The sequence below is a fragment of the Dermacentor albipictus genome, chromosome 6 (assembly GCF_038994185.2).
Source record: "Dermacentor albipictus isolate Rhodes 1998 colony chromosome 6, USDA_Dalb.pri_finalv2, whole genome shotgun sequence".
NCBI lineage: Eukaryota > Metazoa > Arthropoda > Arachnida > Ixodida > Ixodidae > Dermacentor > Dermacentor albipictus.
In genome coordinates this window covers 121689214-121714149 of record NC_091826.1, presented here as the reverse complement: position 1 = coordinate 121714149, position 24936 = coordinate 121689214, and the positions used below count along the sequence as shown (strand labels likewise).

The following is a 24936-nucleotide window of genomic DNA, read 5'->3' as shown; positions in this document are numbered from 1 at the left end:
ATTAGATTATCATCTATACCCGTTCGCTCTCTGATCCAAACCGCTCTCTTTCTTTCTCTTAACGTTATGCCTAGCAATCTTCGTTCGATCGCTCTTTGCGCGGTCCTTCACTCATTTTCAAGTCTCTGCCCCATATGTAAGCACTGGCAAAATGCACTGATTGCACACCTTACTTTTCAATAATAATGGTAAGCTTCCAGTCAGGAGCTCGCAATGTCTGCCGTATGCGATCCAACCTATTTTTATTTTTCTGTGAATTTCCTTCTCATGATCAGGGTTCCCTATGATTAATTGACCTAGGTGAACGTACTCCTTCACAGTCTCTAGTGGCCGACTGGCGATCCTGATCTGTTGTTCCTTTGACAGGCTATTTATCATTATCGTCATCTTCTACATATTAATATTCAACCCCACTCTCACACTCTCTCTGTTAAGGTCTCCAATCATTTGTTGTAACTCGTCTGCATTGTTGTTGAATAGAACAATGTCATCGGCAAACCGAAGGTTGCTGAGATATTTGCCGTCGATATTTACTCCTAAGCCTTCCCAGTTTAATAGCTTGACTTCTTCTAAGCACGCAGTGAATAGCTTTAGAGAAATTGTGTCTCACTGTCTTACCCATTTCCCTATAGGTATCTCCCTGCAGGCACGTACCCAGGGGGGGGCCCGGGGGGGCCCGCCCCCCCCCCCCCCCGAAATTAAGTGACATACCCTCCCCCCCCTCCTCACCCACGCCACCACTCCTCACACATTCCTAAAGCGCCGCCAGATTAATGTTGAGACTTGGCAGCTGTTCATCGGTCAGCCTTATGCTGCCTTTTTCACTCCTTTTAGATGGCGGTAGTTATCGGCATTTCTTGTAATGTGAAGGACAGTTTTCTCATAGATTCCGCACCCGCGCGACTAATTCGAGATGCGCTCAGTTGTCACCATCTACTCAACCGTCACGCGCATAGCTGTTGCTTTTGTTAGTTCAACCTTCTTTGTTTAGGCTGATCCTGGGACCAGGAGAGGGATGCGGCTGTTACTGAGCTGGTCTGTACTCTCATGGAACGGGTTGCGGCCGGAGAAAACACCAATTGCGTTTAACTTTTCCCTTTGCTTCATTATTTTCTTGAGTTACAGCTCGCCGCGACGCTGGCAGATCCCCGGAACCATATACACGTGATATGGGTTAAATAAGGTGGGAAATAAAATGATGTGAAAGAGCGTCCATCATGAAACCCTGCAATAACCCTTAAACCCATAAGCAAAATGACTGTCGCCAGTTACCTCGTCTGTTTTTCCTTAATTGTGTGGCCTTTCCGTGCAAAATTGGAAACCGGAAACAAAAATCGCAAGGAGTTGAGAAATTAAGCGATCTACTAAGGGAGAGAGCCAACGCAACAACCAAACCGCAAGCAAAAGCGAATAATAAAAATGTTAACCGTTGTTTATGAGAATATTTATGGATCAACATCTTTTTATTTAAAAGGAAGTAGAGAAAACGCCGCCGGAAGTGGAGAATAATTACTTGCTTTGAATGACGCTTCTACAGTTATCGGTCGAACCGCCTCACGTAGCCACTTCTCTGCGGTGCTTATGTGGGTGTTTTTCTAACCTTTCTCGGTCAGCTCAGTACGTCTAGAATCGCAGAGTCCTGCGCTCTACGCGGTTGTACGGGACTGGCGGCCGCACAGCGTTACGCAATTCGCGGAACTGTCAAAACTGATCCACAAGTCGAAAATAACTGATATTCGAAACTATAACATGTGAAAGACTGAAGAAGCCGTAAAAAAATGAACGCAGCCTGAAATCAGTGAAAAAGGAACCTGGCATAGGACAAACCATGATGTATGCACTAAAAGATAAGAGGGATAATATCGTAAGCAATCTCGAAGATACAGTAAAGGCAGCGGAAAAATTCTAAGCTGACCTGTATACAGTACCCAGAGGAGCCACGATAGCTCACTTAGAAACAGTAATGAACAGGATACAGAAACTCTCCTATAACTAGCGATGAGGTCAGAAGGGCGCTGCAAGACAAGAAACGATGAAGAGCGTGAGGAGAAGGTGGAATAACAGTCCATTTAATCAAAGATTTACAGAAACTATTTACAGACTATATATACACAACGGTTGCAGCGCTGACCGGTTAGATTCACAGCGCGAGCCCAGTTCGTTCTTCCTCCTCTTTTCTGGAGTGATGGCGCCCGCGCACCTCGTTCAAACAAACAAATACCACACGCATGCAGCAATATTTTTCAAGCTTTTTACGTAAGCGTTCTGTAGTCCTTGATTACGTAGTGCCTTTAGACTGCTGGTATCTCTACTGAATCAAATCCGTTTTCGTAATCTATATAAGCCACATAGAGAGGCTTATTGTACTCTGCAGATTTCGCGATAACCTGATTGATGACATGGATGTGATCCATTGTAAGGTATCTCTTCCTGAAGCCAGCCTGTTCCCTTGGTTGACAAAATCCAGTGTTGCCCTTATTCTATTGGAGATTATTTTGGTAACTATCTTATATAATACTGGGAGCAAGCTAATGGTCCTATAATTTTTTTAATTCTTTAACGTCTCCTTTTTTGTGGATTAGTATAATGTCTGCATTCTTCCAGTTTTCTGGGACCCTTGCAGTCGATATACACTTCGTATAAAGAGCCGCCAGTTTTCTAAGCATTATGTCTCCTCCATCTTTGATTAAATGGACTGTTATTCCACCTTCTCCTCACGCTCTTCATCGTTTCTTGTCTTGCAGCGCCCTTCTGACCTCATCGCTAGTTATAGGAGAGTTTCTGTATCCTGTTCATTACTGTTTCTAAATGAGGTATCGTGGCTCCTCTGGGTACTGTATACAGGTCAGCTTAGAATTTTTCCGCTGCCTTTACTGTATCTTCGAGATTGCTTACGATATTATCCCTCTTATCTTTTAGTGCATACATCATGGTTTGTCCTATGCCAGGTTTCTTTTTCACTGATTTCAGGCTGCGTTCATTTTTTTACGGCTTCTTCAGTCTTTCACATGTTATAGTTTCGAATATCAGTTATTTTCGACTTGTGGATCAGTTTTGACAGTTCCGCGAATTGCGTAACGCTGTGCGGCCGCCAGTCCCATACAACCGCGTAGAGCGCAGGACTCTGCGATTCTAGACGTACTGAGCTGACCGAGAAAGGTTAGAAAAACACCCACATAAGCACAGCAGAGAAGTGGCTACGTGAGGCGGTTCGACCGATAACTGTAGAAGCGTCATTCAAAGCAAGTAATTATTCTCCACTTCCGGCGGCGTTTTCTCTACTTCCTTTTAAATAAAAAGATGTTGATCCATAAATATTCTCATAAACAACGGTTAACATTTTTATTATTCGCTTTTGCTTGCGGTTTGGTTGTTGCGTTGGCTCTCTCCCTTAGTAGATCGCTTAATTTCTGAACTCCTTGCGATTTTTGTTTCCGGTTTCCAATTTTGCACGGAAAGGCCATACAATTAAGGAAAAACAGACGAGGTAACTGGCGACAGTCATTTTGCTTATTGGTTTAAGGGTTATTGCAGGGTTTCATGATGGACGCTCTTTCACATCATTTTATTTCCCACCTTATTTAACCCATATCACGTGTATATGGTTCCGGGGATCTGCCAGCGTCGCGGCGAGCTGTAACTCAAGAAAATAATGAAGCAAAGGGAAAAGTTAAACGCAATTGGTGTTTTCTCCGGCCGCAACCCGTTCCATGAGAGTACAGACCAGCTCAGTAACAGCCGCATCCCTCTCCTGGTCCCAGGATCAGCCTAAACAAAGAAGGTTGAACTAACAAAAGCAACAGCTATGCGCGTGACGGTTGAATAGATGGTGACAACTGAGCGCATCTCGAATTAGTCGCGCGGGTGCGGAATCTATGAGAAAACTGTCCTTCACATTACAAGAAATGCCGATAACTACCGCCATCTAAAAGGAGTGAAAAAGGCAGCATAAGGCTGACCGATGAACAGCTGCCAAGTCTCAATATTAATCTGGCGGCGCTTTAGGAATGTGTGAGGAGTGGTGGCGTGGGTGAGGAGGGGGGGGAGGGTATGCCACTTAATTTCGGGGGGGGGGGGGGCCGGGCCCCCCCGGGCCCCCCCCCCTGGGTACGTGCCTGCCGCAAAGCTACCGCAGTGGGCACAGAAGTGTTGATTTGATGGTTGACTGCTTCCGTAGTGTCGCCTGGATTGTATCGTACGCTTTAATTAATGCGGCTCTGCTTCTGCACGCCCTGCATAATTTGTCCGCTTAACATATCTGCATGGGGTTTATTTTTCGAAAATAGTAGGAACATACTGTACTGTAACTTGAACTTAAGCTTATCCATTTTCGTCGCAACCGCTGTCGTGTAGTAGTAGGGTTCCCTTGCCTTCTCACGTCAACCCCCCCCCCCCCCTGTATGGGAACTGCCTCTGCTCTTTCCTCCTCTCACTGTTCTATCGACGTTCCCTCTGGACTCGCACGTTGGTAGAAAGGGAAGCGCTGCAGTTTCTGCTGCTGTTTCTGCAATGCTCTTGAGGGGAGTCTCAGATAATTACAGCTGTCAAGAAACTAAAGTGGTCGCCATATTAGCCTCTTGAGAGGGCATTGTGCACATGCCACGTGGTGCGGTCCTAACGAGTTCCTCGCGTCACCTTTCCTCTCTGACTCGCTTCTCTCATGTATACACACCCTCGGAACCACCCCCGACGCGATGTGCCAGATAGCAGCAGCCACAGCACCAGCAGCAGTGGGAAAGTCGAAGGAAGAGGCAGAGAAAGCTTCGCTGTAAGAAGCATTGCATTTGGAATCGCCGCAGCCTGCAACAGTGGCACAGAAAACAATAACTGAGAACGAGGCGCAGAGAAGGGCTACAAGAAGCCTGCGTTCAAGAGATGTTTTGAGGGCTCCCTGAAACAACACTTTCATGAAGGATCACTATTATATGGGCTTGCACGCTGGAATATAGCAAGAACATTGGAATTCAAGATGAAATTTAAACTTTGTTCTAATATCCAGGGCACTCAGTCAAAAAGCCACGACACGGGCTTGACCAGGACCACGACCGAATACTAATGGCAGGGACAGCGAATACAGCATAGGAAGAATACATTTAACGCAAAAAATACACCGACATTTTGCGCAACACAATAATCTCGCAGACAAAGCATGAGTATTAGCCGCTGTGGTTGCTTAGTGGCTATGGTGTTGAACTGCACGAGGTCGCGGGATTGAATCCCGGGCACGGCGGCCGTATTTCGATGGGGACGAAAAGCGAAAACACCCGTGTACTTAGATTTAGGTTCACGTTAAAGAACGCCGCAGCTGGTACAAATTTCTGAAGTGCCCTATTACGGCGTTCCTCATAATCAGATCGTGGTTTTGGCACGTAAGACCCAATAATGTATTTTTAAAGCCTAAGTATAGGTGCAAGAGAAGCATAAAATGATACATGGCGTCATTAGCAGTAAACACAGTGAACACACTATATGAGCACTAGCTAAATGTACACTCTACGAAACACTACAAATGATAGGGCCCAAATAACCCAGTGTAAAGGAAATAGTAGGTCAAGCATTGGTAGCATCAAGTATTGAAGCTTTTCGACAGTTCAACGATCAAGCATAGTTCTCGCAATCCTGCAGAGCATCACGTTCCTAGGTCCCTGCTATTACCCGACCTGAATAGCCGCTACCACTATAGCGCCTCGACGAAAACCAAGTTTACAAAAATGCGAGCTACTGAGACTTAAATCATATCGAAATATATTCGCTTTCGCACGTTTCTAGAATAGTGGTAACTTGAATGTCCTGCGTGGCGATATCTACACACGATACAATAGGTACCTACAAAAGAAGAACTGTCGATAGAACTCATATGGACACGGAGCAAAATCCAAAAAGGAGACAGTACCTTATCCACGAGCCCTTATCTCGTCGTTATCGCTTGCCCCAGCGTGCGCCCAGATTCTGCTGACAATTCGGTGGTATTTATTCGGAGGTCCAACAGTAAATGCTGAATTACGTTTGTTGTGCTAAGAGGAAGAGAAGGGATGTTGCGGGAGCAGTTCTCTCTAGTAAGCGGGATATTTTCATTTCAAATGAATTTCTAGAAGATCTTCTTTTTAAGCCTCATTTTTCTCCTAGATTCTCTTCCGTGAAGCGCCTGCACTTGGCTTCGGCCATATGAACGTATGGGACGCCCTGTTTATGTTTGATACAACGAGACTATCATGCTAATTTTATTCTTATTACCATTATTATTTTTTTCCGAACCCTTTATCAGTTAGCAGCAGCATTACTCTCTTTTATTTATTTGTTGAAATTCACTATACAATAGATTGCTGCATGGTGGTTTCTTCATTATATTTGGATATTCATTCAGTGTATAGATCAGGATTGGTGGCCTATTCTTTGCAGTGGGATCTATCATTTCGCATGAAAACCAGCCAACGCACTGTGGTTATATGAGCCGTACATATTATTTGTGATGTTCCGGCGAAGAAGAAGAAGACAGAAGAGACAAGAAGAGGAGGGGAGAAGAGAAAGAAGTGATCAAGATGGATACCTGTAAATAAATGAGTGTATTTTAACTCGTACTTTATATTTGGCGCAGCCGACCATGTGGCTCGAAGTAACGTTGGCAAGAAGAACAGATGGGCAGACGACCGTGAAGACCTACCAGCTTGACGGCGAAGATCCAGTGCTTCTTCAGGAATCAGCGACTTCATCGGAACTGCTTCGCATCATCGCTGAGAAGAGTCAACTGAACGAAGCAGCCCTCGTTGAGAAAGGTGTGGTAAGAATCGATGCTTCTATGTCTGAATTTGAGGTTATGTTTCCGGGACATTCAAGGATAGATTCCAAGAACGAGACTGAGCACTCGCATAACGCCTTGTTGCAAGCGCTGTTTCAGCAGCAGACCACGCAGTATGAGCAACAGCGACTGATTTTCGAAGCAGTTAGCGACTCACTAAGAGCACAGAAACCACATCAAGAAGAGTTCAAGCCCGATAGTTTCGATGGGGTGTCTAATGCCGCCAACTTGTGGCTCAGATTTTATGAATATGCATGTGCGCAAAACCACTGGACGTCATTGGACGACAAAGTGTGTAACATGCGCCGTTTTTTATCTGGCAATGCCAGAACATGGTGGGACATGCGAATCGCAAGTCAATGCCGTGATTCATGGCAGAAGTGGAAAGATAGTTTTCTTTCTGCTTTTGAGCGAAATCCGGTTGACAGATGGGACGACGCATTAGCTTTCAGACACAGAGAAGGGACAGTCATGGATTATTTTTTCGAGAAGAGACGTTTACTCTACATTGCCGACCCTAATCTACCAGACTCTGCAATCCTTCCCCTGATAATTCAAGGCATGACTAACGAATCGCAAAGAGAGGTTTGTGTACACCGTCCAACCTCCACGGATGACTTACTTGCTTGCCTTAAGTATGTGTCCAGTGATTTTCTGATTCACGGTCCCATCAAAAGGCATAGTACTCTACCACTGAGCATTGACGCACATGGCGAAACGGTAGAATATTTTAATACCGAGTCCGACCAATGTGACACGATGGAAAATGTATACCTTCTGAAGTCAAATCTCCTATTTGTTAAAATGATGGTAAATGGAAAATGTCTGGACTCCCTGGTTGATACTGGAGCATCTGTAAGCCTGGTAAATCAGGAAATCATCCAACCGAGCAAGGTTTATGAAGGAAGAATAGTTAGTGTTCAAAGCTATGATGGAAAAACTAGAAGGTTGCAACACTGGGCAGAAGTAGAGGTTGAATTTGGTGGACATCACCTAAAAGTAGATGCCCTTGTCATGCAGGGTGTTGATTTCCTGTTTCTTTTATCTCGGCCTGATATGAAGCGATTGAAGATGAATATTTCTTGGAGAGACGAAGTGACTATTGACGGATCATTTAAGCCTAACTTGCGTGGAATTGAAAATTCACATCGAAGAGTTAGAAATGCTGATGAGATACTGACAAATTTTCCCGAACTTATTTGTGTTGAGACGTACCCGCCAGCAGCAGATGTCTTCGAGGTACCGTTTAAGCTTCGTGACGTCACAGTAGTGCGTAAAAAGCCGTACAGTCTTTCCCTCGAGAAAAAGACCTGGCTAAAGGCCGAACTGCAGCAAATGCTAAATGCCGGTATTATAAGGCCATCAACATCCACTTTCGCGTCACCAGTCACCATAGTACCGAAAGACGATGGCTCATTTCGCCTTTGCACAGATTACCGGCAGATCAACGGCCAGACTGATTTGTTTCCTTTTCCCATGCCCCGAATAGACGAGATCATCAATGAAACTGGTGGATCAAATGTTTTCTCTCGGATCGACCTCTGTAAAGGATACTGGCAGGTGCCACTACAAGAAGATTACAAGCAGTACACTGCTTTTGTAACACCTTTCGATGTGTACGAGTACAACCGCTTACCATTCGGTTGGAAGAATTCTGGAGCTTGGTTTCAGAAAATGATGAATGGCATTCTTGATGAGTTTCTGGGAAAGTTTTGTAACGTATACATTGACGACATCATCATATACTCACGTACAAGAGAAGAACATGAAAAACACCTCTCGTGCGTGTTAGAAGCCCTCAGCAAGTCAAAGTTAAAGATTAACAAGAACAAGAGTGAATTTTTTCAGACAAATGTTGTCTTTCTAGGAAGAGTTTTTGACGGCAAAACTAAAACAACCCAAGAGGAGTCTATACAAAGGATGAAGAAGCTCGTCAAGCCATATGACCTACACTCACTCCGTGTTTTCCTCGGACTCGCCGGTCATTTTCGTGCGTTCATTAAGGATTACACTGCAAAGACAAGATGCCTCACCAAGCTGACGCAAAAGGATGTGCCATTTATCTGGAGTGAAGAGTGCGAGAAAGCGTACGAGTACCTTGTTGAAGCTATATCGTCGGATCCTGTGCTTGTGCTACCTGACTTCAACAAGCCTTTCGAGCTGTGTACGGACGCTTCACAATATGGTACAGGGGCCGTTCTATATCAACGAGACACAACGGAACAGCAAGGACGCCAGCTCAAGGTGATTGGCTATTATTCTTCTACGTTCTCAAAAGCTCAAGAACATTACACGACCACAGAAAAAGAGGCTCTGGCTGTTGTGATGGCACTCCGGTATTTCAGAAGCTACATAGAGGGTCGTCATTTCCGGCTTTTCACTGACAACCGAGCGTTAACCTACCTCTTGGGATTAACCCAGCCCAAGGGCAGAGTGGCGCGTTGGATCAGTGAAATACAACAGTTCACTTTCGATGTAAGCCATCGACCTGGTGATAAGCTTCCTGACGCAGATGCACTTTCCAGGCTTCACATCACAGAAGTGAGAACATCTGATCATGAACATGTTTGCAGCTTGTGGGAAGGCACCGAAGATCTGACTTGCAATAATGGCAAATTTTGTGTGCCAGGAACTTTGGTGAAAAAGGTTTTGAAGCTGTACCATGACAGCCCAGAGTCAGGAGGGCATGATGGATTCTGGAAAACTTATTGGAAGATAAAAAGTCGATTCATCTGGAAAAATATGAAGTAAGATATCAAGAACTACGTGCAAACATGTCACCAGTGCCAAATTAACAAGGCCAAGTATCGTCCAAGAGGGAATCAAATGGTCATCGCCCATCATTCCCAAGTCCCATTTGAAGTAATTCATCTAGATTTTGCCGAACTAAAAAAGCGAGGAGAGGGAGTCAGTAAGACTCAGGCTTTCCTTGTCGCAATAGATGAATGCACACGCATGGCTGCTGCAAAGCCAGGAAAGGAAGACGCCAATTCTGTTTTGACGTTACTGGAGCGGAATATGTTCAAGAACACCAAGGTAGTGGTCTCCGACAACGGGCCAGCTTTCCGCAGTAAGAAGCTTCAAGAATGGGCCCGTGATAGAGGAATTGCCCTGCGATTTGCCACACCCTACCATCCAGAAGGAAACGGCCTAGCTGAGAGGCTCATTCGGGATTTGAAAACATTCATCGCAATTTACCATGATTTCCATGGAGGATGGAAGTGTGCCTTGGAAGCAGCAGTCAGGCACCACAATCATTCTCATACCATGGGATTAGGATGCACGCCTAACTTTGCTGCATCAGGCGAAGCAACTTGGCTACCGGCCGACTACGACCTTGGAATCGTTGGGAAAGTAGATCTGCAGGAAAGGCGCAAAACAGAAGAGGAGCTTTCACGCTACAGATCAACAATGAAGAGACACTTCGATCTGCGACATAGCCCAAAGATGCCTGTAATAGAGCCTGGAGATACAGTTTTAGTCCGGAGGAGTTTAGATGGACCGAAGTCCAAATTTTCTGGGCCCTACACAGTGATAAAGACCGTCAAGCAACAAGGAATCTTGAAATCGCTACACTATTTGGGACCGGAAGGAAAAACTGAAATAGCAACAGTGGGAAATGTCATACCCTATCATCCCAGGAGGGATGAAAACCGAAGTCCGGGAGGATGTGATGTTCCGGCGAAGAAGAAGAAGACAGAAGAGACAAGAAGAGGAGGGGAGAAGAGAAAGAAGTGATCAAGATGGATACCTGTAAATAAATGAGTGTATTTTAACTCGTACTTTATATTATTATGCTTGGGAGAAGTAGTCTGACCTCGCATCGAACATAAACTGCCGTGGCACCGCGCTATTCGAGCGCGTCGTAACCGCGAGTGCAGCGCCACCTGAATTTCTCCACGTCATCGTGGGGCTCCAGCGCCCCCTGAGATGCAGAGTCAACGGGACAGCTCGACGTAAGTGATGTGTCGCAAGCCTTGTCGTGGCTGTAGCAACAGCCGCGCGCCCGCCGCGTTCGGCAAGCGCGTGGAATGACACTGAGCGCCCCTAACGCGAGCGATATCTCGGACTGTAGGCTATAGACCACCGGCAAGAGCTTCAAGTCAAGGCACCTCTTTGTTCTGCCTCTTTCGAGCTATAGATCAATCCCTGGTTTTAGCACTTCGTCATCCGGTCTAGGGTAGCCAACCGTCCTGACTTAGCCGGACCGTCCCGATTCTCGAGTAGATGTCCCAAGTACCGACATTACTTGACCCGGTCGAGACGACCAAATGTCCCGACTAGAGCTTTTTTTATGGACGCTCCAGGTGCATTTCTGCGATGGCCATCGGCGTTTCCGTCACCGTGAGGTTCTGTATAAAGTCTAACGGCGTTAAAATCGTCGCCGCGCGCCGTATGTTACATGTGCGAATGAGAGCGTGCGAGGGTGCAGTTCTCACGGTCATCGAGCGAGATGTGTTGATGTTTGCTTGCGCGCCTGTGGCACTATGCTTGTGAATTTAGCTAGTAATCGAATGTTTACAAGCTCATATGGCCAATAACACTACTATCCTTACTTGGTATAGCTGTCCACTAATTTCCTATCGCAATCGATGCTTCGCCTTTCGGAAGAAACTGTGACTTTTTTCTGCTGAATAACAATGAATCAGATTTTTTTTTTTTACTAATGCCTGACATCTCAGTTGCTCAATCTGTTTGGTCTTCTGTTTCATTGTCGTAAAAATAAAGACCGTTTCGCTTTTTCTCGTATTTCTTATTGCGATGCAGGACCTAACTGCTCACGGTATACCTGTATCTGTATTGGCAGCTGTGTTAGTGAGGCAATTACTGCACCTTGATTGTTGTAAATTGCGATAAAATAGGGCTGAAAATATTTGTGTAACTTCATTGCACGTACCACGCACTGGCAAACTTGGACGGAGCCAGATCCCCCCCCCCCCCCCCCCGTCCTCCCCATCCCGACTTGATCCACTCGAGAGTTGGCAACCCTACTCCTCCGGCCCGTTGCAGCAGCACGTTGTTGGCGGTCTCTTGCTGCGCAGGCGCGTCTTGGTGGCCCAGCACCAGCACATCATCTACACCGAGTACCTGCCCGTGGTGCTGGGCCGGCGGTTCCCGCCCATCCCGGGTCTGCGCAGCCGCTACGACGCCCGGCGTGACCCGTCGGTGCTGGTGGAGTTCGCGACAGCCGCGTTCCGCTTCGGACACGGCATGGCCGACCACTACTCCCTGGTGGACGAGCACTTCAGGGGCACCGTCTACTCGCTGGCCGACCACTACTTTCTGGTGGACGAGCTGCACGACAAGGTGCGCCCGCGCGAGTGATTTTACGCCCATTGTCAGGGGAAACACCTCGTTTCTCGTCGAGTCATTACGAGCGCCGCATTCTTTTTTTCTTGGGCATAGTACGCCTTACGCGACGCCCGATGCAGATATTTATCATTCAGAAATCAGCGTGCTACATATCGTGCAAAACGTAATCTGGTGTGAGTGCTTGAACACTCATCCGATGCTTCCCAGAACAGGGTACGTACGCCTGCAGTGTGTATAGCAATGCGGGATCTCCATTTCTTTAATTATTTTTTTTACTTCATGGTGGAAAAACGGGCTAGTTGGATGACATTCTTCCTGGGAAGTATTCTTGAAGTGCGCCGAGCCAGACGAAACACAAAAAAAAAAAACCAACATGGCAAGAAGCTTTTCTTTATTTGTTATCCGCCGTCCCTTATTTACGCCGTTTCTACGTGTACTTGTATTTGCCTTTTAAAGCACATATCTTTCTAGGCCGCTTTTCCCCGTTTTCGTGGCCTCTGCGGCCGGGCTTTCTCCGCCAATGCAAAGGCGCGCACTCTCGCTCTACCGAATTTCGGGTGGCGGTCGTCTCCGATGTCCGTTGCGCGTCTGTTATCTAGATGCGCCGATACATATCTTCGCTTAGGCCGACTCCCACAGAGTGAGAAATTTGCATGATCTTAAAGCGAATGGCCGGAGGAGTATCTGGCCTTCGCTGTGTTAAACGAGCGCAGAAAAAGAAAGAAGCGCAGGTACGCAGCCGTTGTCCTGTCGTGGTCGTCCCACCTTCGTCGTTCAGTTGTCGTCTTGCCGTCTGGCTCACGCTGCCGCCGTCGTCATCTAGCTCAGCTTCTATTTAAGCTTGATCGAGACGAGCTCCACAAGGAATTTATTCGTATGAAACTAACCCTATTTTGTCGGGAATAGCGTTTTCTCGAGGCTGCGTTTACAATAATTTGACCGAGCTACGTAAACCATAAGTGAAGACAATGAGGTGCAATGTCTCTTTTTTTCCCCGCGTCTTAACTACAGCGTCGAAACGTTGGTATGACGTCACGAATTTCAAGGAATCTTTCATAGCTTGGCGGGCAGCGCGAGGGACGAAGACAAAGACAGCAATGCGACAAACGCGGCGCCGAAGTTCAATGTAGTCAATTGAAGGATGATATTGTTCTTGGCTTTTGCTTGTCTTGCCGCTTTTTGCTGCTGCTTATCGGTACACCTTTAACTAGTCCCGAATAGGCGCTGTTCAAATGTCATGGCGTCACAGCAAGTTATAGCAGGGGAAGTATAGCACACCCGTCTTTCTTCCTGGCAAAACTGACGTTTCCGATATTCGTGAGGTATAATTCGTCACTTTAACTCAACTAACCGCACCTCTTAAGTGTGCATTAGATTTAACTCAGCTGTTACTAGAATCTATGGAACTATGGGTATCTAGATCGAAAGTTCTTGTGCGCAGGTACAGTTCTTACAGCGGCATCAAGATGATGACGAGACCTACGGTAAACGAAAATTCCGGCAGAATTCCGCGGCATGTTGAATGTTTACGTTAACACGATATCGAAGAAATGTAGGCACACAGTATTGCCAACGCAGAAACGTGTCTTGTGTAAGCCGTCTATACATCCGGGCTGCTCTCACGCGCATCATTCGTGACATGCTGCTCCATCCAGCGGCGCCGCTGCGAAGTACGCGCATGCCACGTGTATGAATATTGTCACGTGGTCGTGACGTCAAAGAACACAGTAGCAATACTGTGAAACACAAAACTAACTTTTATTGGGCGAACCTGTGCCCACAAAAGAGGCTACACTTATAGCACAACGATAGCGGGGAACACGGTCGGCGATCGTCGAAAATCTGATCAGCGGGTCAAGCGCGTCGGCTTTTATAGAGCAGTCGTCGAATGCTCCAGACTAATCGTTCAGACCCGCGTGCCTTCCACAAAGTTCAACACCATTCGCGTCAGGTGATGAAATCAGATACCGTAAGGTTCGGCTACAACAGACACCGAATAGAAGCATCGATAACTTTCCAGAAACTTCGGATACATGCAGGCGCGTCCCACGCTGTGCGATTACATTTGTTAGGCGGCGAAACGTGGTTGCCCGATACAGATCAGTACACGTGTCAATATATATTAAGACAAGATTGTCTTTATACATGTGACACCGATTAAATGACACTGAGCACCGGGTAAATTTTAAAGGATCTTAAATGATGTGCCAATACCCGATAGCACGTACCCAGTGACCTAGTTTGACAGGCAATAGGTTCACTGAATAACGGCACATGCCCAGCGTCACTTACTCAGTGACCCCAAGATGGCCGAACACTTTATTTCCCCCCACACAACAGCCCCATGTCCTACCCATTAAGCCATTGACAATTTGGGGGCTCAGTTTCGCGTCAGAATGGTAAGAAATAAGCATGCAAATATGGAAACATTCTTAAAAGGGCGGAAAGTGTTTTAAAAATGCTAATCGCATTAATATTAAGAATAGTACCTCATACTTGAAAGGCCCTCCGCACAATACCACATTCAAAGGCAATCAAGGTCCCTCCCTGAAATCCCTCATGCGAAGCCCGCCTTGACCTGCACCAGACATCCCGGTTATGCCGCGCCTCGTTTCTTCAGGCCTTACACTACCCGTACACTGGACTGGATTATTCTTTCCATGACTCAGAGAAACCGACGCTACCTTCTAGGCCACGTCCATAAAACTGCTGAAAGGTGCCGCTAGGCCAGATAGCCCTGTAGTGAGGGCTCCCTAGCAGAACGGCGCCTTTTTACACTAAGAGGATGGTTTGCTGGGTAATTCGGTATGGCATTCTTGAGGCAGGTCACACAATCAATAGCACAAAAAAGGAAGAACACTGACTATTAAATGAATACATTTATTTAAATCAGATCTACAACTAAGGATAGCCTATCTCACAACCGTACAGCACACAGCCTGCTCATTTGATAGTGCCTGGTGATTTGGCTAAAGGTGAATAAGATGTCTTTAAATTCCCCATGCCCATCTTGCAGACCTGCGTCCTCCACGGGACAGAGGGTTACAGCGCGCGCCCGAGAGTGAGCAATATCAGAGTTTTAGTTTAGGAGACGCAAGTGGCTTGCGTACGCAAGAACTTGGATCGATGGTACTGTGCATGCGCAGACCGCTACATCTACTTGCGTCCTTTGGTTATTGGGGCGGCCGGAAACATCGCTGCCCCTAAGCGGTCACGTTACCCACGTGACTCTCGCCTTGTACGAGAACGTACGAGAAACGAGACCAGCCGAGACAAGCCGCCGCACAGACGGAGAACACGGCTGCGCCGGCGAGGACTTGTGCACGTGTGCATTTCACGGCGGACGTGGTATAGAAGCTGGTCGCAGAGCACACCGGCACGCTGTCACCGCAAACATGTCATGTGAAAATTTGCAGGAGCCTCTAAATAAACAAAACACAGACTACGACGGATTATGCTGCACGAGACGCCTAAGTACAGTTTACCAACCGTGTGTTTGCATTGCTTCGGCTCGGCCTCAGCCGTAACGTATAGGCGCGTAGATAATCTTATATTTTGCCCAGTGTCGACACACACACACACACACACACACACACACACACACATATATATATATATATATATATATATATATATATATATATATATATATATATATATATATATATATATATATATATATATATATATATATATATATATATATATATATATATATATATATATTAACTGCTTTTAATAGATTTAATTTAATGTACTTTGCTTCATATGCTTGATTTCATATTTTAAGAAAGCATAACGCAGCAACGATCAGACGTTGATGGCGCTGCGAGCACATGCGACCGCACTGCGGCTTGAGTTTGGGGCCGCTAACATATAACGTGTTTCTGCTTGCGTACCCAAACGCACCCAAGGGCTAGCGGCCCCAACGCCTTGCGTCCCTTAAATTATAGCTCTCTATTATTGAGGTTGGTGAGGGAATCTATCAAAGAATCGAGATGTGCCGGAAACCAAGTAATGGTAAGTAATTGCCTGAATACCTCTACAATTACTAAAGATTTAGTCAAATTATTAATTTGTTGGATTATTCGTTCATTCGTTGCTACAAACGCATCTGGGATCTCTCATACAAGAGGCTAATTTCCTAAATTGTGTGTGTGCATGTGTGTGTGTGTGTGTGTGTGTGTGTGTGTGTGTGTGTGTGTGTGTGTGTGTGTGTGTGTGTGTGTGTGTGTGTGTGTGTGTGTGTGTGTGTGTGTGTGTGTGTGTGTGTGTGTGTGTGTGTGTGTGTGTGTGTGTGTGTGTGTGTGTGTCGATTTCGCTAGCTATGTGTATCATTTGATGTATCGTCTTTTGCAATTAGTGCGACCTGCCGGCTTTCCTTTTTGCTTTTCTCTCTCTCTATTCCAACCGTCACACTTCATTATTTTTTCATTGTGGCACTTCAGTTCTTGTGAACTGTCATCCTGTTCTTTTTTCCTCTTTACTTCCCTTCTTCCTATCCTTCATTGCTTTTTCTATTACGTCTTTCCCAAAGAGTAGCCGAACTTCATGCCCTCTTCGGGGGCCTGCTACTTCCTTTATTTTCATCTCTGTCCATCGTGTTCATATCGGGTAATAACGGTCGCTATCATTCACGTGGACGTGGCTCCAGTTTTTCGCTCGAGAACCTCCCTCTCGCAGGGCACGGTGGACCGGCTCATCCGCGGCCTTGCCCTCCAGCGTGCGCGCGTGCCCAGCCCGGCGCTGTCGGACGCCGTGCGCGAGCACCTGTACCGGAACGCGAGCAGCCAGGCGGGCCTCGACCTGGCCTCGCTCAACGTGCAGCGGGGACGGGACCACGCCATACCCGGGTACGCCTTCTGGCTGCGCCGATGCCTCGGACGACGGGTGCACGACTTCGCGGACCTGTACGCCTTCATGGAACCTCGCCGAGCACAGCTTCTCGCGGAGCTCTACGAGTCAGTATTCCGCGACCTCCCGCAGGCGACGCAAACAGCTACCGCCCGGCGCGAGCCATTTCGAATAATTTTCTCCGTGCTGTCCTCGGTGTCATTTCTCGATGGCGTCTTATGATTTGGCTATATATACTTAACCAAATGTGGCAGAGTTGTCGCTTTATCTGGCGCGCCCTGGCCGCTCCAGCCGGGCGCCACATATCACCGTTTAACTCCTATGAAGCCTTGTTTAGGGCGCTGCTTTTTGATGCGGATGGACGGTGAGTCAGGTGATATGTGTCATTTTTCTTGGGATTTCTTTAACAGGCGGAAAGAATAAACGCGCAAAACTACGTGACTGAAAACATGCCAGTTCTCAGTTGCTTTATTTTTGACGTACTAGTTCTGCGGAAGCCCGCAAGGTGGAGGGAAGTAATTAATGAAGGGAAAACGAGACACGCTCCCGATCGTAGCAATTGCTACGATTGGGTGGATGTCTCATTTTCCTTCTATTAATTCCTTTATTTTCTACAAATTCTTTTTACGGCAGGCCATTCAGAGCGGTACATAAATAATTCGCTAATTTCAATTAATAAATTGAATGACATCAACAACAAAATTACTGGCGGCTACTGCACTCGATCGAGAACAATATGCACTCGGTTATCTTAGCGTATAGAAGGACCCGTCTTCTTTAAAAACGCGATGCATGATAGCTGGGACACTCTGTATATTATACATACATACATACATACATACATACATACATACATACATACATACATACATACATACATACATACATACATACATACATACATACATACATACATACATACATACATACATACATACATACATACATACATACATACATACATACATACATACATACATACATACATACATACATACATACATACATACATACATACATACATACATACATACATACATACATACATACATACATACATACATACATACATACATACATACATACATACATACATACATACATACATACATACATACATACATACATACATACATACATACATACATACATACATACATACATACATACATACATACATACATACATACATACATACATACATACATACATACATACATACATACATACATACATACATACATACATACATACATACATACATACATACATACATACATACATACATGCGTTTAATGCCCATTAGGCTACTATTTTTTAACATCTGAACATCCATACTATCAATTTAATTTCCCTATTTCATCGTGCACCCCATAGCTTATTTTCAGCATTCATTTTCTTTTTTTTCCTGTTGCCTTCTTCATACAAAGGTTAATTGATGACGAGCCACCTGGCGTGTTTACTTACCTAACGAAATGCGCCCGTGAGCTTGATTCTTGTCTCCTACAATTTCTTTCTTTTCTCTCGTGTTTTACTTCTACCACGCCCCTTTTTCCATTTCCCCGGTACAGGCTCGCCAACCGGAGACATACTTTGGCTAACCTACCTCTCTTTACTTTTATAACTCTCACTCTGTCTGTCTTTGACTTGTGACGGTGTTCTGCAGATTTAACTGCAATTGAAAAGAGGCACCACACTATTGCATGCGAAATAAACACCACAACAAATTTGTGGGAAAATGGTGGCTCTAGCAAAGATGGCCACGTACTCTTGCACTGTCCTTATTATTTTGTTCAGCCTGCCCGTTTGGAAGTACAGAACGTCGACTATCGTACACAGGTGCCATGGACAAATATACGGGACGTCAGGTTATGGTTATGGTTACACGGTTACAAAGTCGGTAGCCCAGTCAAGTATGTACCCATGGCAAAAGAGGGCGCGCGTAGAATCAGTATAAAAAATAAGTTTCACAGCATCGTATCCGTCTTCCACGCTGTGCCTGTCCTCTCTCATGGGCATGCGCCATTCACGTGGTTTGTCGCCGCCGTAGGGCATCCAAGCGCCGGCCGGCAGGCGCTGGTGTTGTGTTCTTTGCTAGTTGTCCAGCTTACTCGACCAGTGGCTGCAGCCCAGGAGCATAGTGGGAGGCAACCCATCAAATACAAGCACACTCCGCCCACAAAAACGCAGCGCACCTGCCCTTCACTTCACCTATGAAAGAAAGCCGAGCCAGCTGGAGTCCTCTCACAGCCTAATGACCTTGCTCTGCTAATGTAAATGCTGGGCTTACTAAAAATTCAGAGCTGACTGTTTCAAACAAACACATTACCTTTTGGTCAGGATCAACCATGAAATTCGCCCCAGAGATTCTTGTTTCATCCTGAAACTGGTGAAACAAAGAGAGACATCTGTAAGAAAACAAATTACGGCAGGAACCATCCTTGATGGTTATCTAAATCAATGCGAAGCATGCCTCCGTCGAACGCGCCGCAAAGCCAGGGGAACGTTAGATCGCTTGATGACCGCCATATGCGCGGGCCGCGACATCCAGACGACGTGCAACTGGAACCAGAAGTGGTCACAGATGCTAGACGCCGCTGCAGATTCGCCTTGGACGAAGTACTTTCGAAACTACGCGTACGCGTCTCGCAAGTGGCGCTCCTGCATTCGGCGCCGCTTTGTCTCGGCGGCCTGTTTAGCGGCCATTCGTTTTGTGTGCCGCTGTTCCACGGCCGCGCATATCTCGTCGGCCCATCGCTTCGCCCCCTGTCTCGCCGCTTCGGTACGCATCTCGCATCTCTGCAGTGTCTGCAGAACGTTGGTACCCTTCCGCTCCTCTTCTGCTTGGTACTTTCGAGCGCTCGTTGTCGTATGTTCAAGTAGAGGCCTACGCGCAACTTAGCGCAGCTGGCGCAACTAAGCCGTGTCTCTATTTGTGGCGCGCGCACCCGTGCCGGCGAGGGTATCAAGGAAACGAGGTGGCACGCCAGTAGCGATGTGCGAGCACATGCGTGGAAGAGCGCGCGTATGCTCCGTGGAGCAAGCAGGGACCCAGCCAATAGCGGCCAGTTAGCGGGCGCATGGGAGGTGCGCGCGCATCGGCGACAAGCTCTGCGATCTTGGGTGGCTTCGCGTTTGACCTTGGCTCTGACTAGGCAAAAAAAAATGCATCGCATTTTTAAAAAAAGCACCTGTTTTAAACACGCAATACCACCTAGCGTCAGAGAAGTAAGCGAACCTTATTGCTTGTATTGGCTGTAAGATTATGAGTGCACTTGTGCTGGCTCGGCTCGCTTTCAGTAGGGAAGGATAGGTACACTGCGTTTTTGCGGTTGGAGCTAGTTTGCGATTTTTAGGTGGTCACCGACTATTGGAGGCGATATCGAGCGGAGTCGCCGCCTATCACGGAGTTGGGACAGCGTTGGTTGCGCGACTCGTCGTCCCCTAGCCGCTAATTCCTTACATGTTTGCGTACGGCGCACATGTCCCTTAAAGCCTGTTTATTCCGTGGTTGTGTCCCCATCGTAAATGGTGGAATGCATTTATTTTGCGATATAGACGCTCATCTGAGTTTGCGCTGCAGCCTTTGGGCTGCAATAAAACTTGTCACTGCTCGTGTGAAGCACGTGATCTATGATTGTCGAGTCCTAGGTTGGGCACAAACATCACGCAGTCGTCCTTAGCAGTTACTGAGGTGCCCTTCTATTATGTGGATATCTCACTGCGCAGAATTAATTTAGCCTGGCAAGTGAATGTTCGCGCTTTGGTACTTTGATCACCTGCTACAGAAGGGAAGCGGAAATAAGATATTACAAGAAGATCACGTGTAACGTAGCAGTTGCTAGATGCAGGACGTCGTAAAACTGAGTTGCTGTCGACTAGTGTAATTGACTCTTTAGTGTGATATGCTAGTTAGGTTCATCGATGGTAACGGCCATTTTTTTCATAAGTAATGAAAACAACGTATAATGAGGTTGCCTCTCAAAATAATTGATTATTCACATTATTCTGATGCAGGTAATAACTTATACTATATATAGACTCGCGCAAAACAACTTCCGTCGTCTCGAAACGGCCGCTCGTGAGGGGATGACTTTTCGCGCCTCGCCATATCCTGAACTATTCTCGCCTCGGTCAGCCTGCACTATTTCGGGCGAGGTTCGGCGCGACGCACTTTTAGCGGTGTTTTTTTTTTTTCTATTGACTCTGTATCCCGAGATGCCTAGCGCCCTCTCCCTTCTACTATCTGAATATGTACAGTAGTTTTTAAAAAATCGAATGTCCGAAAATTTATTTGTTAATTAGGATGCGACTTATATATGACGAAAACCCATTTCTGAACAGCGTCGGAATTGTTTCTCAGGCGCTTTAAAAAACATTTTTTTCTTTCTTTTGGCAGTATTGCTTTAAAATGGTGCACGTTGAAGCAAACGAAATTTCTGAGGAACCTGTAACTCTATGGCCACAGAGCTAAAGCCTTTTTGAAGACGATCCCCAGTGTGTCTTTTTCATACAGCAATAAAATTTTAATTGGTAGCTCAGTTTTTCATAGATTACGATTTTGAACTGCGGTGCCCATTCAGTTGGGCAGTGTCTAGCGGATGTCCATCGAAAGGTGGCGTTAGGTGTTATACACGTGCCTTGTCCTGGATTTCGACATGTATGTCTGTATTCTTTGTGCGCACAAGGTAGTTAAGGAGTGCCTACGTTTGGTTTCGTTTACGCCCTTCTTCCTGGTTGCAAATAAAACTTAGGTCGTGGGATGGAATCCCGGCCACGGCGGCCGCATTTCGATGGGGGCGAAATGCGAGAACACCCGTGCACTTAGATTTAGGTGCACATTAAAGAACCTCAAATGGTCGAAATTTCCGGAGTCCTCCACAACGGCGTGCCTCATAATCAGAAAGTGGTTTTGGCACGTAAAATCCCATAATTTAATTTTTTCAATTTAAACAAAACTTTTGGCAGCTATGTTCCAACTATTTGTCCTTTACAATGAAATGACACTTGATCTAACGTATAATTCTAGCTCTGCAGATTGACAAAACAGTGCCATAACCCCATGCAGATAAATGGTTCGTGTATTTATGTTTTACCCTTACAGACTTTCACTTTTATTTTTGCATTGAATGCCGAACGCTGTAATGAGGGAAGCAGTTTAAACATAAGTATGCGAGCCTTTTTTCATGCACACGCTGCCGGTTGATTCACCAATAAAATGTGCTGTCAACCACACAACACTCATGGTCGTCACGTTGGCCAGTGGCCAGTTGGTAATTCTAACGACTCCAAATTTTGTTTTCACGGACGGTCAGTGCCCAAGGGCCGTGTTCAAAGCAGGTTATGTGCGTTCTCTATATACCCAGGCATGAGGGAGGAAAAATTTTTCAAAGTTCTCTGAATCTTGTCGAAAGGAAGATTTCCCGTGCAGTCTAAAAATGCTCGAACGAAGAACTAACGTGCAACAATGCTCCAGGCGCCCCGACGACGTCGACCTGTGGGTTGGCGGCCTCATGGAGCGACCCGCGAACCCGGACGCCCTGGTGGGTCCCACGTTCGCCTGCATCATCGCACGCCAGTTCCGCGGCCTCCAGGAGGGGGACCGCTTCTTCTACAGCCACGGGGGACCCATGGCTCTCACGGACGGTGCGTATACAGCCATGCTCATTCTGCTGTACTGTGTACCGCTTGTTCCTTATTTCGCTGAAATTCACTGTCACATGCATATACGTTTCCAAAGAAATATTTAATAATAATAATAATAATAATAATAATAATAATAATAATAATAATAATAATAATAATTTGAAGCAATATTGCGATGAATGAAAGCTTGTGGTGGTCATAGCGAGCGCATTAATTAGATGCGGAAATCTTCCGCCAATAACTGCCGTATCTGTTTCGAAGACTTCGCGGCATTGTATGTTCGTGTTGTATCTGGCTTCGCGGAGGCGAAACAGTGCAACCAGGGTCTGGTACTCTGATAATATTTCATTTCAGTTATAGTCCCAGCCGACTGCAGCTCGAAGTTGGTCGTTTCCTCGAGCAAAAACTGGTTAACACTGCCACTGTGACGGTTTCGCGGCAGCCGTGTTCCGCTGCTGAGCTCGCGGGTTCGACTTCCCGCCACGGCAACCACATGCCAACGTGGACGTAATAATATTATTATTATTAAGTGCTGGTGCACCGAAATTTGGAAAGCGCACTTCAGAGAATCACAGGTGGTGGGTACCAGGCCGCTGCACCCTACTACGGCGTCTCGATGAACGCCTAAGCCATTTCGTGAGTTTCTGCGTTTAGAACATTAGCATGCGGAGGCGCGTGTGCCAGCCACCCTGCCATTCGTTTATGATATCACGAAGGGAAGTATTTCAGAGCTAGGTGACACTGCGTTTATTTTTTTTCTGATGTTGCACCGTTAGATGGCAGCATTGATCCCGTAATCAGAAGTTCGCCTTAACTTAAAGCCAATGCTTGACTTGGTCAAAATGATACCTGCTGTGGACGTGCCCGAGATGTTCATTGCCTTTCGTTGTGCGCCTTCACATTAGGCGTCATTTTGTTTTGAGCAATTCATGCATGGGTTCCGAGTTAAGGCCTATTTATGAATACGGGAGTTCCTGCGTGACGTAATATCGTGTTATACCACGTGTCTCAGGTAACGTTAGCCAAGCTATACAACGAAAAAATAAATATTTAAAAAAAACATGGTGCAAGGTAAAATTACACGGCTTGTGGTGTTCGGTCGGCGGAGTTCTGACAATGAAACACCATACGTCTTAAAATCGTATCTTGCACCGCGCTTTTATTTTAAATCATTTTCTTTTTTTCGTTGAACAGATCAGCTAACGTTACCTGGCACGCCCTAAAGACTGTGTATTTACAAGTGTGTAGGATTGCATGAGTGGCATTGCGGCGTATTTAAGCTGCCGTTTTCATATCAGCAATTAGGTAGTCAACATGTCCCCCATGCTTTCCTTGATTATCGCTGGTGTAACTTAATAATATATTACCTTAAGAATAATGATAATGTTAAGTTCAAAGAAAAGCTTGTTCCCACGGTCCAAAGGAAAGTTGCGTGCCGTGTACAAGTGGAACAATACGAAAAAAGTCGGGACAGCGCGAGCTCTCAAATTTGGCCGTGGCCTCAAATCTTTTCTGCAGCGTGCCAGACACAGCACGCGCCATTTCGCAGTCCGAGAGAAAGCGTGTCGCGTGGATTATGAGAACGGCCTTGGACACAGGGCCTGTTCGCGCTGGCCCTAAAGTGTTGCGAAAACGCGGTTCTCTTGTCTTGGTCACAATGGCGGCGACAACGCGAGGTGTCAGTGATGTAAGATCGGGTCAAGGGAGCAAATTGCGTCCGTGACATGAAGGAAGAAAACGAAGAATGCGACTGCGCCCGGACTTTGGCGACACTTGGAAGAAACTCTTATTGTGTTTTGCGCGTACCGTACGCAAACCAACATTCAGACATAACAATAGCTTCTTTTTTTTTCTGCGCAGAATTATTCCACCAAAGTGGTCGCGCTGTTCCGCAATCATTTAGGCCGCAGGTATCGCTACAGAATTTTGGAGAGAATTTTCGGAGTAACACTGCTGTGCGCAGTCTATAGCTACGCAGGAATTTCGGAGCGGATACTGACAAACTTTCGAGCAGAAGGATTTTTTTTATTCGAAACCGCTAAGTCAGACCGAGACCGTGACAAGTATTCTTCTAAATAAGTTAGATGGCACATATGTATTTCGAACAGATTTCTTGAAGATTCTCTGAAACACTTAACACACATCGACCACTTCAGGTAAAATAGTTGAAGTGGTGCATTACTGGTGACACCGTAAAATGCAATGTTCAGATAGCTAGTTAATTTACGCTAATTCCGCTCTTAGTTCAGCTTCTTTTACTTGCTTTAGGGCACACACACTGCAGCCCCATAAATGACGCAGAGTAATAATAAAAGAATATCCGCTTA

General features: G+C 46.1%; 1 protein-coding gene across 1 annotated transcript in view; it reads left to right on the top strand.

The window, feature by feature from the left end:
• The window catches only part of LOC135913798 (salivary peroxidase/catechol oxidase-like), a 223110-nt gene that overhangs the window by 184649 nt on the left and 13525 nt on the right, over positions 1-24936 (top strand). The window contains exons 8-10 of the mRNA XM_065446489.1: positions 11839-12103; positions 16793-17070; positions 22440-22609. Of these exons, the coding sequence (XP_065302561.1) occupies positions 11839-12103; positions 16793-17070; positions 22440-22609 (713 nt within the window). The remainder of the gene's footprint in view (positions 1-11838; positions 12104-16792; positions 17071-22439; positions 22610-24936) is intronic.